This window comes from Oculina patagonica, chromosome 2 (assembly GCF_052425735.1).
Source record: "Oculina patagonica isolate OP01 chromosome 2, crgOcupat, whole genome shotgun sequence".
NCBI lineage: Eukaryota > Metazoa > Cnidaria > Anthozoa > Scleractinia > Oculinidae > Oculina > Oculina patagonica.
The window spans coordinates 32472032-32486637 of NC_135759.1; the positions used below are offsets into that span (position 1 = coordinate 32472032).

Sequence of the window (14606 nt, forward strand, 5' to 3'; positions counted from 1 at the left end):
GGTAGTTATCTCAAACTTATTTTTCTCCTGACAGAAGAGAACAAGCAGTTTTTTGAGGAGCGAAGTAAAGCCTATCAAAAGCTAGGAACAATGTCCCTTTGCAATGATGAAATGAGTGGAAGGTAAGTGTAACTGATCTCTCAGCTTTGCTCTTGTGACTCAGGAGAAAAGTTGCAACAGAATTTGGTTGTTTACTCGCTGTCTATGCTGAAGATTAATAAAACAAACTGAAAAACTTCAATAAACCTATCAGGATTCTGCAGGTCAAGTCCACGAAACTGTATAGTATTCAAGAACTTTGATCATGACAGTCAAAACTCTAAACACAGTTTCTTTTTTAGTACTATCATGATAATGTTTGAAACTGCACGTGTAATGGTCCTCCAGAAGATAATATGTAAAATCTTCATTCCAGGATGCTGGAGCTTGAGGGGAAACATGAACAGGACATGAAAACTCTTACACAACAGAGTGAAAAATTGGCTTTTCTTGAAAACCAGGTACACGTACAGTGTAATTTTCATTCTTAGTTTCCAACATTATCTAATCATTTTAAGCATCTTACAAAATATCGAATTTTCTTCCACAGCTATCGGCAGTCACGGCAGATTTGTTTAAAACTAGGTAGGTTTTAATTAATTAATGCATAACTTCACTAAAGATAGATTTAGTTCTATGTCCCATTTTAAGATTGTAAAAAAATAGTTATTCATATCAAAATGAGCTTTAAACGAAGACTTCTTCAAGATTTACCTTAAAAGGGAAAAGACGTACGATATTTTTTGGCTTGTTACCTGACTAAATCTGAAAAACAAATTTCTTTGAATTCTACCTGTCTAGTAAGAAAATTTGTTGTTGGCAGGAGTAAGTTACCCAACACCTTTGCTTTTACCTTTCCCGGTCAGCTCTTTTAGAAACACATACAGTGGCCACTGGGTTAATGTTTGTTACTGCGTTAGCTCGGCCACCCCGTAAGTAATGCGGCCAGATAAACGAGGTTCCACTGTATCTGAAAGATTTTTTCCCTTCACAGGGATGAAAAAGAAAGTCTTACAAGATCTCTGGAAAATGAGGTAAAGTTCAGGAAAGAGGCAGCTACGTAGGGTATTGATTGCATCATATGCCGCTGTTTAATTCATGTACATCACTTCCCACAAGGTGTCTTGATTTGCTGTAGATGGATTATTTCAAAGGGGTCTCCCATAACTATCAACACCAGATTGCAATGCTGTAAAATCGTGCTAACTTCTTTTAGATCTTGAGAAGAAGAGTTGTTTAACTTGGCGGTTCTATAAACGAAAAACTGATCCTAGGTTTTGAATCAGTTCTTCGCTCTTGTGACGTTTCTTTTTTTATTTCTTCTTTTTCAGAAACTTTTAAGCTCAACACTAGAGGATGAACTTGTAAAACTTAGAAAGTAAGCTTCATGTTATGTACATAGCTTGTATAGTTAGCAAGAAAAATAGATTATTCTTTGTTTATGCATGCGTTGACCAGGTTAGAGTTAAGGGTTTACAGTATTACTGACGAAATTTGACAGATTTACTTCCCCACATTTAAAATGAACTTTATTGTACATGTTTTGTTTTTCGTGTCGCACAATGTTTCTTTTGTATCTTATATATAGGATTCTAACCAATGACGTTTTGAAGATGTGGAAACGCTGTTTATTATCGCTAATTTTTGTATTGAAATTTTTGTGTTCGTTGCTTGTATTTACAGAAGCCAAGATGAGTTGGAAAGTCAGCAAACACTTTTGTTAGGTAATATATGTGATAAAAGTTTATGCTCTACATGCACTTCAACTAAAAGAGTGTTTAGAATCAAAGCAATTGTTATGTTTTCTCTCCTTAAGTGAGAATAAAAGAACTGGAAAGTGAACTGGTGAAAACAACTTCCCAACTTAGTATGGAAAAAAGACGAACTTCGACATTAGAGGTCAGTCTACATGCCCTCGTTCACAAAGCTACTTTTAATAGCAAGATTTGTCAAGTAAAATAAAGACATTAAAAAAACGACAGTAACATATTAATATGTGGCGAAATGGACTAAGCTAAGCCATAAGACCTTGTACTTGATTACAGTAGGTCTTTTTCGATTTTATAGTTAGTAAAAACCCGCGTATAAGAACCTAAAATTTAAAAACTTGTTAAGCTAAAATTTTCATTTTAAAACCCCCTTTTCACAAAAACCTTTTTAGCCTAAAATTTTCAATAGGTTATTTTACAAAAATGAAGGCACAGATGAAAGAACAAAAAAAAAATAGTCTAGGCATGCATGCTAGTATTTTGGAAAGACAAGTTTACTATATGGTTATCAAATAACGAACTTATTTAAGAACCTAAGTATCCTAAAATCCCACTACCATTTAGTTTGTCAATATTAGTTATATCATCGAACTAACCTATTCTCAGCAACAGAAACCCAACATTGAACAGCCTGGTCATTGCTTCGGCTTAACTCAACGTGTAACCTCACTTTTGTCTTCACAAATAGGAATCAGTTCAGCTGTCAGTTTCTAGGCACTCAGATGAACTGAAGGAAATTTTTGATGCAATCCCTAATACTGATACAGAGGTTCTCAATAGAAGCAGACAGGTACTCCTTTGTTTTACATACTGTGTAATGTGGTGATTTCAGTGTATAGCTTTAACTCTCTTGTAGTAGAAACATCAATATAATTGCTGCGAAGCCTTAGCGTAGCAGCAGAACTATTTTTGACTGTCCGCGCGGGGTCTGGAAGCTTTATATAGGCGACACTCGATTCGACTTTTTCACTGGCGATGATTTTAAGTACATGCAGTACGTATGATCAGCGGCATTTACAATGTTGAAGTTGCGTTTGTCGTTTGCGATGTCCTTTTCGCTAAAGAGTAAGAAGTTAAATTTTAAAGCGTTGCCGCTTGCGCTTCTGTTCAGTACTTTGTAAATGCTTCTCAAGAAATCTCTCCTGAGCAAGATGGTCAAGTAAAGTGCCGGAGAAACGGTCTTTTCACGAATAACGAATTACGAGGCCTTCTTATAATTCGCTTTCATAATTATTCATTACCAATTAAATTTAAGGAGAAATTTTACTTTCTGAGCCTTAAGTGGGAAATATATACAGCAAAAGCACTACGAAGATTATTTGCGACGGCTCCACGAAAACGTTCCATAATGACCGCGCGCTGGAATGGAACGAGCTTTGAGCTTTTTGACGTCATAAATGGGTGTTTCTGATGGCTTTGCAGTCGAATTGCACGTGCTATGTTAGGTTATGTTAGGTTACATTGCTTCCATTCGTAAATTTCACTATTTTTTTTTATAAACTAAGCGAATTACAAACATTTAACTCCCTGAGAAAATCATATCTTTCACATCTGAAAATGTGAACATCCGAAACCTTCCCTTCGTTCCTACTATTATTATTATTATTCTTATAACTTACTTTGCAGCACTTAACTTGCTATCAGCAACTCCTAGTTATACTAGCTATGTCGCAGTGCACGATGCGAAGGTTGTTGAATACCGCCGAATATACAATGGCTTTTCTGTATTCTGATCGGCTGTATTTTCTATTGCATGGTATGAAAATCAGTGTGGTCCGTGTTCTTCTCCTTATCGATCTATTGTGGCAATCAGTATTGTCTAGCTTTGTGACGTCTGTCTTTGTTTGTAATTTTGATTAGTTGGTGTTGCATCTACTTTTGTCGTTTTTGTCATTTGTTTACTAAGTCCTTTCATTTTTTCAGTCACCCCGATGTTCGTCTCCTTGTATCACCGGCCATATGGTGAGAACAAAGTTGTATGATTACGTTTCACAGTCTGACACAAGCAGAAGGATGCAGGTTTGTGTTTTAGATAGCTTCTTTCGTACTTATTTTAACTATTACCTACAAGCCTTTAATTTGATATAAACTTTTGTTACACTGTCGACCAGTCAATTTGTTTCAAAAATTGTTTTCTTGGCAGATAAAGCCTGACTTGATGCCCATTATCGTTTCACTGTTCACTAGTTTGGTGTTTGTTAGTCGCTTGGTAGTGCAGGCGAAGTTAATTTAATCCTTCTTGACCACTCAATCCATGTTGAAGGGCTTTGTTATCTCTGTGGCAGCATTTTCTTGATTCGCATCCCCCTCCTCCTTTGCGGATTTTTTGTTGGACTTGCAGCTTTGTTACAGCTTGCTTTGTTTTTCTGTTCACTTAATATTTAGTCCTCATTTTGTTTCAACAACCAGGGCGTCGGAAGAGACTCTCCAGATGGAAAACCTGTGAATGAGTTGGAAGAAAAAATTCACCCAACTTATCAAGAGGTCACTAAAACCCATCAAACAGAAGAACCCGTTGAAAGTTGGCTGCATAATGGCTTGTATAAGCGGCGATCGTCTTCTCTTTCCAGTGACTCTTTAAGCCCGAAAAGTGGTAGACACGAGGTGGATGGTACATCTGAATCACCCAGTGGTAATTTTTTACAGCTTGTTGACAATATCGATCGAGAATTGATAACATCAAGCAGTCAGACAGACTTGAAAGATTTCGTGACGACGGCCTCACAAACGGACCTTATAAGGGAAATAGAGAAACTCGAGAAGGAGATTAGTGTTGCAGATAAAGCCACAATAACTGATGAGGATACTCACAGTCGGCGTCGAAAATCAGGTGTTACCGAGTCTCAAGTGCCAGATATTAGAACGATAGAAAAGGAAAATACGCCTGATGAAGAGAGTGCAAGTAAACCTACTGCAGAGGATCCTGGTAAATTGAGCCCAGCTGTGGAAAAAGAAAGATCTGCTACAAATTTATGGCGAAAGAAGCTCTCTGTAGCATTTAAAATCCCGGATGAGTTTGATTCTTATGAGAGTGCAACAGGCATGGCGCTAGAAAGTTCAGTTGGAAGCAGTAATTTTGTGGATGGGGTGTCACTACGTGTCAGGTCTGGTTTGTTTGTCTTGAGAGTCAATAGACAATAATAATAACATAATAATAACAACTTTATTATCGTGTCAAATCTGTAGTAGCTGAGGGGAAAAGTCCCCTCTACTAATTGTGGACACCTAACCTGCCTAACTAACAACTTTCAACTGTATACTTACGGTATTTCCATAATCAAACAAACGCGGTATCGGCTTGTGAATTCAGGGGCAAATCTTGCTATGTTTTTATCTTAATTTGTGTGTGAGAGAGTGTGGAGGGAGCATCTGTATCAGTTTTATAAGAAGCCTCGAAATTTTCTAATTTGCTACGCAATCGTTGTGCTCGTTTGACAACATACACATTTTTGCAAGACAGTAGATAGCAACAGACCAACGTTTGAACTCCTGCCATGTTTTGAAAATAACCAAAAATTCGTTACTGTTGAAATCTGGTGGATTTATGGTGAACTTAATACTTTAATATTTTACTTTATAAGATGTATGTTAATTACGGTTTTATTTTGTCAACAGGCCTGCGCCAAATGAAAAAGAAATTGAGGTAAGTTGCAGAAGGATTTTAAGGGCTATTACCATATAGAAAGAGCTACCAACGTGTGTGTATGCACAAATTAAGCCTTGCTTTTATGTATCGGCATGCAATACCGTATATTTGCATTTGGTTTGGTCCTATATTGACTTTTCAACTTCCTTACCGAAAGAAATGGTGAAAAAAAAGAAAAATCCTCTCTTTTTCCTATTTGTATTTATTATGTAAATTTGTTGAGGTATTTTTGTTACTTCTATTTTCTTTATTGTATAATGAAATTAAACGCTAAAAAATTGGAACGACGTTTCGATCGTTCGACGGTCATTTTCAAGTTAGGTGTTAGAATAAAATTACATGTGTAAATATAGTAAAAGCGCTAAAATATGTACATACAAACAATAGACAATAAGAATAAAAAGGCTAAAAATGGCTAAAAAATAACTTTGTGCGAATGGCATGCATAGTTGTAAAAGATATAATTAAAAACGTAAAGCAAGCGAATAAGACGACGAGAATAGGAACATTAAAATACCTAAAAATATCTAAACAAATAATTTCGCGCGGAGCGAGTCACTCTGTTTGTTAAGTTTCGGTTTCAGAAGTCTAATAAAAAGCATTTCAAAAATCAAACAGTCAAGCTTGCTTTGGCACTTTCTTAAAATCTTAAAATTCTTCTCGATGTTGTGTGGCTCCTTTCCATGTTGCTCTTTCACGTGATGTCCGATAGACGATCCTTTGTGTTCTTCGATGCGCTGGTGCAAGTGTCGACAAGAATAGCCGACGTAATCTGCATCACACAGATCACACTGATAATAATAAACAGCGCTTTGTTGGTTTACGATGGGCGGTTTCTGTTCCTTCACTTTAATTGTGTCTTTGATCTTACGGCTGGTGTAAACTGGACGGATCTCGGTGTTTATCTTTCGGCTGAGATCGCTCAGTTGTCTGCGTACTGAGTTTGCTGCTTTTTGATCCTTGTACGGCAAAACGATTCTAATAGGAACTTCTCCTTGACTAGGGACCTGCTGTTGTTGAGGACACGCATTTCCCGTTACAACTTTCGCCTCGACAAATTGTCGGATGGTGGTTATTGATGATGAATGGATGGTGGTTATGTTCCTATTAGAATCGTTTTGCCGTACAAGGATCAAAAAGCAGCAAACTCAGTACGCAGACAACTGAGCGATCTCAGCCGAAAGATAAACACCGAGATCCGTCCAGTTTACACCAGCCGTAAGATCAAAGACACAATTAAAGTGAAGGAACAGAAACCGCCCATCGTAAACCAACAAAGCGCTGTTTATTATTATCAGTGTGATCTGTGTGATGCAGATTACGTCGGCTATTCTTGTCGACACTTGCACCAGCGCATCGAAGAACACAAAGGATCGTCTATCGGACATCACGTGAAAGAGCAACATGGAAAGGAGCCACACAACATCGAGAAGAATTTTAAGATTTTAAGAAAGTGCCAAAGCAAGCTTGACTGTTTGATTTTTGAAATGCTTTTTATTAGACTTCTGAAACCGAAACTTAACAAACAGAGTGACTCGCTCCGCGCGAAATTATTTGTTTAGATATTTTTAGGTATTTTAATGTTCCTATTCTCGTCGTCTTATTCGCTTGCTTTACGTTTTTAATTATATCTTTTACAACTATGCATGCCATTCGCACAAAGTTATTTTTTAGCCATTTTTAGCCTTTTTATTCTTATTGTCTATTGTTTGTATGTACATATTTTAGCGCTTTTACTATATTTACACATGTAATTTTATTCTAACACCTAACTTGAAAATGACCGTCGAACGATCGAAACGTCGTTCCAATTTTTTAGCGTTTAATTTCATTATACAATCAACTTCCAAAAACTTGTTGATTCTATTTTCTTTGATGGACAAATGATAACTTTCAAGTTGACTGATTACGCCTTTAGCGATACTTGCTACAAAACAAAATTCAGCAGGAGCGTGTTTTTTTTTTTTTTTTTTTTTTAACAGAAACAGTTCAAAACTCTGGTGTTGGCTTTCCAAACTGATCAAGATACACTCCATAGACGACTGGAAATCCAGGTAAAATAATTTTGCCATAATCTCAAACTGAGAGTATAATGTCGAATGCTCATGGACATTTAAATTGCTGGTAATATAGCGATTTTTAAAAAGAACCTTAAAGCATTTCTTTTTTGTAATAGTTTTTAACCTAGTCATAGATGTTAATAATTGCATGTTTTAGTTAGATTATTATTATTATTTTTTCTTACTCTTTTTATCTTAGTACTGAATTTCTGTATCTAACATCGTTCTTGCTTTTATCGTTTTTATCCTTTTAATCCTATGCAATTGTAAGCGCATTGAGAATTTTAAATGCGCAATAAGAACCTTTTTATTATTATTATTATTATTATTATTATTATTATTATTATTATTATTATTATTATTATTATAATTATTATTATTATTACTCCTTGTAACTATGCATGAAACACATGTACGTCGTGCTGACCTCTGTGAAGCATCACGTTGGAGGACTTTTTAGAGAGAATGGCTTAAAAGATAGAGGGAGGGGATAGAGCTTAGTTAGAAAGAGCTACAAAATCTTGTACATTCAGACATCAGTAGATAGTTGATCCTTGTTCTTGTGTGTGTTTTTTTGCGTACAGGCTCGTGCCAGAGATCTCGCAGAAACTAACATGAACAAAGAGCTGCAAAGCATGTCAAATGTACTAAAGGTATTTTCTAAACAAGACATACATTGCAGTAAAATGTCTAAATGTCCAATGTTCGTTCATGAACTTAACCCATTCATTCCAGGTATTTGAACATTGTCCATGATTGCTACTTTCTGCATGTGGTAATTTTCTGTCTTTTCCGTCCTATCTTGGCAATGGGATTTTTAGTGTTAAAGACTTTTCAAATTACTCTTGTTTTACTAATGAAATTAAACGTACTCATATTCGTTATTATCCTTCTCGTTGTTTTTGTTGTTTTACAGGAATTTGAGCAACTGTGTTTTACTAAGGACATGCAGGTACGTGGCGGGAAATGGGCAAGAATGTAAAGATCTCTTGTTGGAAGCCTTGCTCCCGAGCAACTCTTTACCATGCAATTCTTCATCTCCCGTTGTAAAATTCATTAATTATTCATGAGGGTGCAAACCAATCCCAGCACAGTATTCAGATCACATGTACACAACTGTAAACCCCAATACAAATCAGACAAAAGAATTAACTTTTGATACAAACTCCTGCTCAGCTAATTAGTATTCATTAGCTTTTGATACAGATCTCTACTGATTCGCATAACAATACTTTGCATTCTTTTTATTGTTTTCATTTCACAAGTAGAGTAAAATATTCGCGTCCGATCTGTATGGGCATTTACAATGGCGAGCCGATAGGCGAGCCATTGTAAATGCCCATACAGATCTCCCGCTCATATTTTATCTACTACTTAAACCTTGCTTTCACGTTTGCGTCAGTGGCCTTACATTGTGCCTGACATTCGGGTAATTGGATTAACAAAAATTGTTTGTTTGATAGGATATGCTGGCAGTGTTGAAGTCTCAAGTAGAAGTAATAAAGAAGTCTTCACGAAGGGTATCAACTCAAACAGAACAACATGGCTGTGTTCAGCAGGTCAGTATTATCTGACTAGTAATACTGACAAGTGGTAAATACAACTGAAATCGTGCATAACGATATGTCACTAGTTATACTCGTGCTGTTTTTCTGCTCTTCATAACTGCTACCCAAAACCTTTTTGGTGGCCTTGTGGTACTTGTATTTTGTTGTTAAACTTCTTGAATTCAGTCTTCGTTGATGAGGCGGGGGCAGGTTCTTATGTGACTTGTATTATTGTTGTTTTTTGTTTGTTTGTTATTGCTTTTTATACAAAGCCTGCCTGTACCCGGTGAAAATAGTCAATGACAGACAGGAAGATTTCTCCTTAGTGAGTTAGGGAACATTCCACTGTTAACTTCTTTTCTTCTGTACTGAGCAACACTTCTCTATTTTTTGTCTCATGTCAAGACGTTCAATTGTATTATCAGTCCTCGAACGATATCTTATGTGTGTCATTCACTTTACCTTTCATTTAACCTGGGCCATTATAGGAGGCTCGCATGGCATCTGGAGTGGAGGTAATGATAAGCCACGCTGAGAACTTGACTCGACACTTGGAGCGTGTACGAGAGGACCTTAATGAACTGCGTCAGAAAGAAAGGCTAGCTGCTGATGAACCCGTGACACCAAGAACATTAGCCAATGGTCCTACCAGCCTTGGTAATTAGATAGATAGATATAGATACTTTATTAGCGTGAATTAATCTTAGCTTTACGGCTAGTTTACAGTTATTTCACAAAATTAAAAACTAAAATCTAAATTAATTAAAATATATACAATATAAAAATGCTAGCTACTATAGATAGTATAATTAACATGATTAAAAATATAAAAAATTAAAACACCCTTGATTGATTAACATCGCTATAAAAAGTCCGTATAAAATCTTTGGTGCCAGCTAGGCAGCGTACGTTCTCGGGAAGTCCGTTCCATTGTTTTGCGGCGTAATAACTAAAACGTTTAAGTCCGTATTTGGTACTATTTGCCTTAGGTAATGTCAAGACATTTGCACCTCGCAAATGTTATTAATAATGTTGGAAGAGCTATGGTGTAAATATGCTGTTTTAGGGAAAAAAATTGTGATAATAACAGTGGCCACCACTTTACCTCCTCCTTTACGGGCAGTGTTGGACAGAACTGAGACTGAATTAAATCTATCCTTTAGAACTTGTTTGGTATCTGCATTCCATACCAGCGCGTATTTATTCATTTAGTTTTTCAATAGTTTTTTCGTCCGTTCGTTCAATCATTTACTCGTTTGTTCTTTTTTCTGTTTGTTTGTTTGTTTGCTTGTTTGTTGGCTGGTTGGTTTGTTTATATATTTTTTTTAAATGTCCAGATTCCCACAGAGTTGGCGGTCCTTCATCTTCGCATCCTCACCAAGTAAGAATAGTTTTTGGTATTACTGAAAAATCATGGAAGACGTTTTGTTTGCTTTATTTTGATATTAGCCTGCGTTGCAGACGAACAAAACCCCGGTTATATGCGTCTGCGAATTAGAGCACAAAAGCTTGTTCCGGCCCCCCGCGCGTTACCAGGGATTTCTATAATTACCTCTGATTGGCTCTTCGATAGGGCCGTTCTTTCGTGCGCCGTGATTGGTCAAATGGATCTCGTAACACCATAGTTACGCTTTTGATGAATAAAAGATACACAATAACCTTGCGGCGATCACGGCAGATCGGTGAGAATAAACGTTTAAAGCGGTAAAAAAAGCAACCGGTCCGAACTATCTGATAAAAAAAAACAATAACAACAAGAAGCAAACACAACTGACAAGCAAAAAGGTCATTGCCTTGTAGTGAAAGAATGTCACACAACGAACCATCCGTCATCCGTGATGAGAAGCAACATGACCTTGCAAAAACACAATAAACAGCCGAACCCGGCGTTACAAATGCAGAATGCAAGTAGTCGACATCTTCACGGAAAATTTAGGACCAGAGCAAATATTTCGAGAGCTCAAAAAATATCTTGCAAACATGAATATGTTTCAGGATGTTCAAAGACTAACCGCAATAGTAATTACTATACATATGACAAATTTAACACAGAGGTGTCAAAACAGTCAAAATATACAAACGAAAAGCCGAGCAGACTATGACCTCTACACATTTGCTATTAAAGCGACAGTCTTATGGCTCTACGCAATTTAAAACGCCTCCAAATAATACAGCCTACAGCATAAAGTGTCCTTTCTAAACAAGTGAAAAGCGAAATAAATTGGATGACCCATTTCACAGAGCGGCAAATATACAAATTATACGACAAGAACGCCTCAGTGTAACTGGTATCTGGTATTCATCGAACGCGTAACTATGGTTTCACAAGATCAAACGACCAATAACGGCGCTCGAAAGAACAGCCCTTTTCAAGAGCCAATCAGAGATTATTATAGAAATCCCTGGTAACGCGCGGGGGGCCGGAACAAGCTTTTGTGCTCTAATTCGCAGACGCATATAACCGGGGTTTTATTCGTCTGCAACGCAGGCTATTTTGATATCTGCCAATCTGTTTTTCTTCTTTTATTTGACTTCTCGTCGAGGTAACAAATACTTAGAAGTCCTTTTACTTTCTTTGTTACCATTTATTTATCTCATCAAGGTTAACACTCCTTTGAAAAAAATCTCACAACAGTGTTTACTTGGTTTGTTTTTAAGACAATAAACACTCACTTTCTTTTAAGACATTAAAACACTGTACAGAAAGCTTGAAGTCATCTTTATTGTCTACCATTCTCCTTGTCAAGATGAACAGTTTACAAGTACAATTAATACTCTATTTTTTTTTCTTTTTTCCAGTCTGAAGCAGAAGGTGATGGTACTAAACAGAATAGCCTTCTAAACTTTGTCATGGCCTTTCACACTACATCAATGCGTGCAAAGGACGCTCTTCGAAGCTTCAGACGCCGTACTGAAGCTAGCCGACAAGAGAGAGAGGCTTCACGAGTTACACCACCTCAGGTTGAAGAGCCACCAGTAGTGAAAACCGACGCTTCTTTGACTGAAAGTACTTCAGAAGCGGAATCGAACGATACTCCAGTGGTACTAGTCAGTGGGTCAGAGGAAGAAAGAGACAACAAAAGTGCACCTGAACACACAGAAGAAGGACAAGGTCAAAATGAAGAGGTGGACGTTCCCGTAGATCATCCGTCTGCGTCGCCAGGTTTGGATGAAGTGGTGGAATCCAGTGAAAATGAAAGTGAAGGCGGGGAATTAGAATCAGACGTTATTTCAGTACAGGCTACGTAAGTACAGATTCTTTTTTTTGGTGTAGTTGTTCTTTTTTGTTATATTGTTATTGTTTATCGTCAATTTTGCAAAGTTCTAACGAGTATTACAGCTGATTTTAAGGGTACAATTTTGGCTTGCATCGCCGCGTACGAGCCGCTTACGACGCAAGTTGGGTCCCATTACACTCTGACAAAACATTTTCGTTTGGACTCACAAATTTGGAGTACAATAACTTTATTTAGGAATCCTGACAGGTTATTTCGTCCTTAATTTGCAATTATTTCAAACTCATAATAGCTAACGTATTTCTAAACATATTTCTTAGAATCTTATTTAATCCGTTCTACAAAGTGAAAGTTCACTCCTTCACTGTAAACAGTTCACTTTCACCTGGTCTTAAATTCCTTCATTGTGCTTAATTGTCTTAAACTACTGTCTACTTGAATTGTATGGCAAATTAGACGTCATTTGTTTCAATTCTCTTGTCACTTATTTCAGACCCAAAAGACCAGGTATTTGCTGGAGATGTCTATCTGCCGCCTTCAGATTTACAATTTCTTTTATCATCTTGTTGGTGATTTTCTTGGTTGGAATAACAATTCTGGACAGACACAGCAGTCTAATGATCGACAGATATTTTATTTTATCAAGAATACGTAAGCTTTTGGAGCCCGTTGGGCAAGTCATCTATTATCTAAAACCACCTGAATGAATAGCAATCGTAAACTTCGCAGTCAGCCACAGAATAAAGTGATAAAAGTATGAAATTATTTATATTTTCCTTAGCTGTTTGTAATGTTTCATAATAATAATAATAATATATACAAGGAAATATAATGTAAAGTGGTTGTCTAAATAAGAAACAGAGTAAATAGTATGGTTAATATCAGCAAAGCTGGAAATGATGTACAATTACTTCATAAGCTGTTGTCAGTATAGCTCAAAAGGTTTTTATGACATCAGTAATAACTACATTCATCCATCGTTTTTACGCCCATATATGACCGTAGTTGTCAGAGTTTCTTCGTCATTATATAAATGGAAACTTAGTTTATTACTCACCAAGATGCTATGTATCACCATGACATGTTAAAACAGTTTAATACATCTATATTGTATGTAGTTCCATATTTTATACAACCTGGAGTTTTGCAGATCTTGCAATGAAGTTACAGATGTGAGTGCTATCGTTTTTTTTTAAAACAAATATAAATCATTTGTTGCTTCAAGCAACGACCTGCCTCCGTTCCCGGGATTAAATTGTACTTAAAACGAGACTAGTCCGGTCAGAAAATGGCTCGCGAGAACATTCAAGCCTTGTACCAGCTTTTCGTGAAAGTGTGCAAATGATAATGATAATGATAGTGTCCCTGTAGTCCAGAAAAATGGCTCGCGAGAACATTCAAGCCTTGTACCAGCTTTTCGTGAAAGTGTGCAATTGATAGTGTTCCCTGTAGTCCAGCCTGTATTCTGTCATGATAATTCATTTATTGTTGCTGTCTTTGACGCTGAGCGTTTTCAAGCAGTGCTCTGGAAAGATTCCTTAGTTATTTGCACAGTTCATTCTCATACACGGGCTTGTGATAAATCAGTCTGCGTTTAGTCGACTTTACCGCTCTCACTTATAATGATAGCAGCATCTCTTGCAAACGCTACAGATCTTAGCATCCTTGGACAATAAGTAGTTCTCAGTCGTGGGCTGTTCTAAGAACAGTCTTCAAATTTTAACTTAGCTCAGCCTAGCACTTTGAGTAGCCTTTCCTAATTGAAAGTTATAAAAGTAGCTAGTACATAAAGAACCTTACAGTCACAGGTTATGACTGTAATTTTCACTTTTATATAGTACAGTAATTGTGTTCATCGTACATTAAGCATTCAAATTCTTGTTCAAATCAGAGCTACTATCAGATACCGATTACTTACATAAGTTCCTAACATTAATTTATTGAATAAACAGTTGAAAGCTTCGAGAGGTGTGATTACTTGTTTAATTTCTTTACCCGGTTATTTGCTGTGATTTATATTCTAGTGTTTCTTATGGCTGTCTTCTTTCTGTGATTTCCATTTCTCTTACGTGAAGCTGCATGATGCTAAACTACGAAGGCATGTAATTGTCACTGCCTACAAACCGTTTTAGCAGCAGGCTGTTCTTATTGGCCAATAAGAAAAGCAACTGCTTCGAGAAAGTCGGACCTCTCCTTACGGACACCACCTATTTACGGACAGTTCACGTGGTTTGAAAAGAGTCCAAAATTCATATAAACTCTGCCTTCGTTATACGGACACCTCCCCTTTGCTATCCGTATTAAAGAGG

The 14606-nt window shown here is 36.8% G+C and overlaps 1 protein-coding gene across 2 annotated transcripts in view; it reads left to right on the forward strand.

Annotated features, from left to right (window-relative positions):
- LOC144644224 (inositol 1,4,5-triphosphate receptor associated 2-like) overlaps nucleotides 1-14258 on the forward strand; it is a 28720-nt gene extending 14462 nt beyond the window's left edge. For both annotated transcript variants that reach the window (XM_078503658.1, XM_078503659.1), the window contains 19 exons: nucleotides 35-122; nucleotides 416-500; nucleotides 590-624; nucleotides 1034-1073; nucleotides 1371-1417; nucleotides 1723-1763; nucleotides 1856-1938; nucleotides 2497-2598; nucleotides 3732-3827; nucleotides 4218-4912; nucleotides 5424-5451; nucleotides 7437-7508; nucleotides 8099-8167; nucleotides 8431-8466; nucleotides 8978-9073; nucleotides 9550-9718; nucleotides 10399-10442; nucleotides 11861-12306; nucleotides 12791-14258. In XM_078503658.1, coding sequence (XP_078359784.1) covers nucleotides 35-122; nucleotides 416-500; nucleotides 590-624; nucleotides 1034-1073; nucleotides 1371-1417; nucleotides 1723-1763; nucleotides 1856-1938; nucleotides 2497-2598; nucleotides 3732-3827; nucleotides 4218-4912; nucleotides 5424-5451; nucleotides 7437-7508; nucleotides 8099-8167; nucleotides 8431-8466; nucleotides 8978-9073; nucleotides 9550-9718; nucleotides 10399-10442; nucleotides 11861-12306; nucleotides 12791-13004 — 2486 coding nt within the window. In that variant the 3' untranslated portion in view covers nucleotides 13005-14258. The remainder of the gene's footprint in view (nucleotides 1-34; nucleotides 123-415; nucleotides 501-589; nucleotides 625-1033; nucleotides 1074-1370; nucleotides 1418-1722; nucleotides 1764-1855; nucleotides 1939-2496; nucleotides 2599-3731; nucleotides 3828-4217; nucleotides 4913-5423; nucleotides 5452-7436; nucleotides 7509-8098; nucleotides 8168-8430; nucleotides 8467-8977; nucleotides 9074-9549; nucleotides 9719-10398; nucleotides 10443-11860; nucleotides 12307-12790) is intronic.
- Nucleotides 14259-14606: the final 348 nt, after the last annotated feature.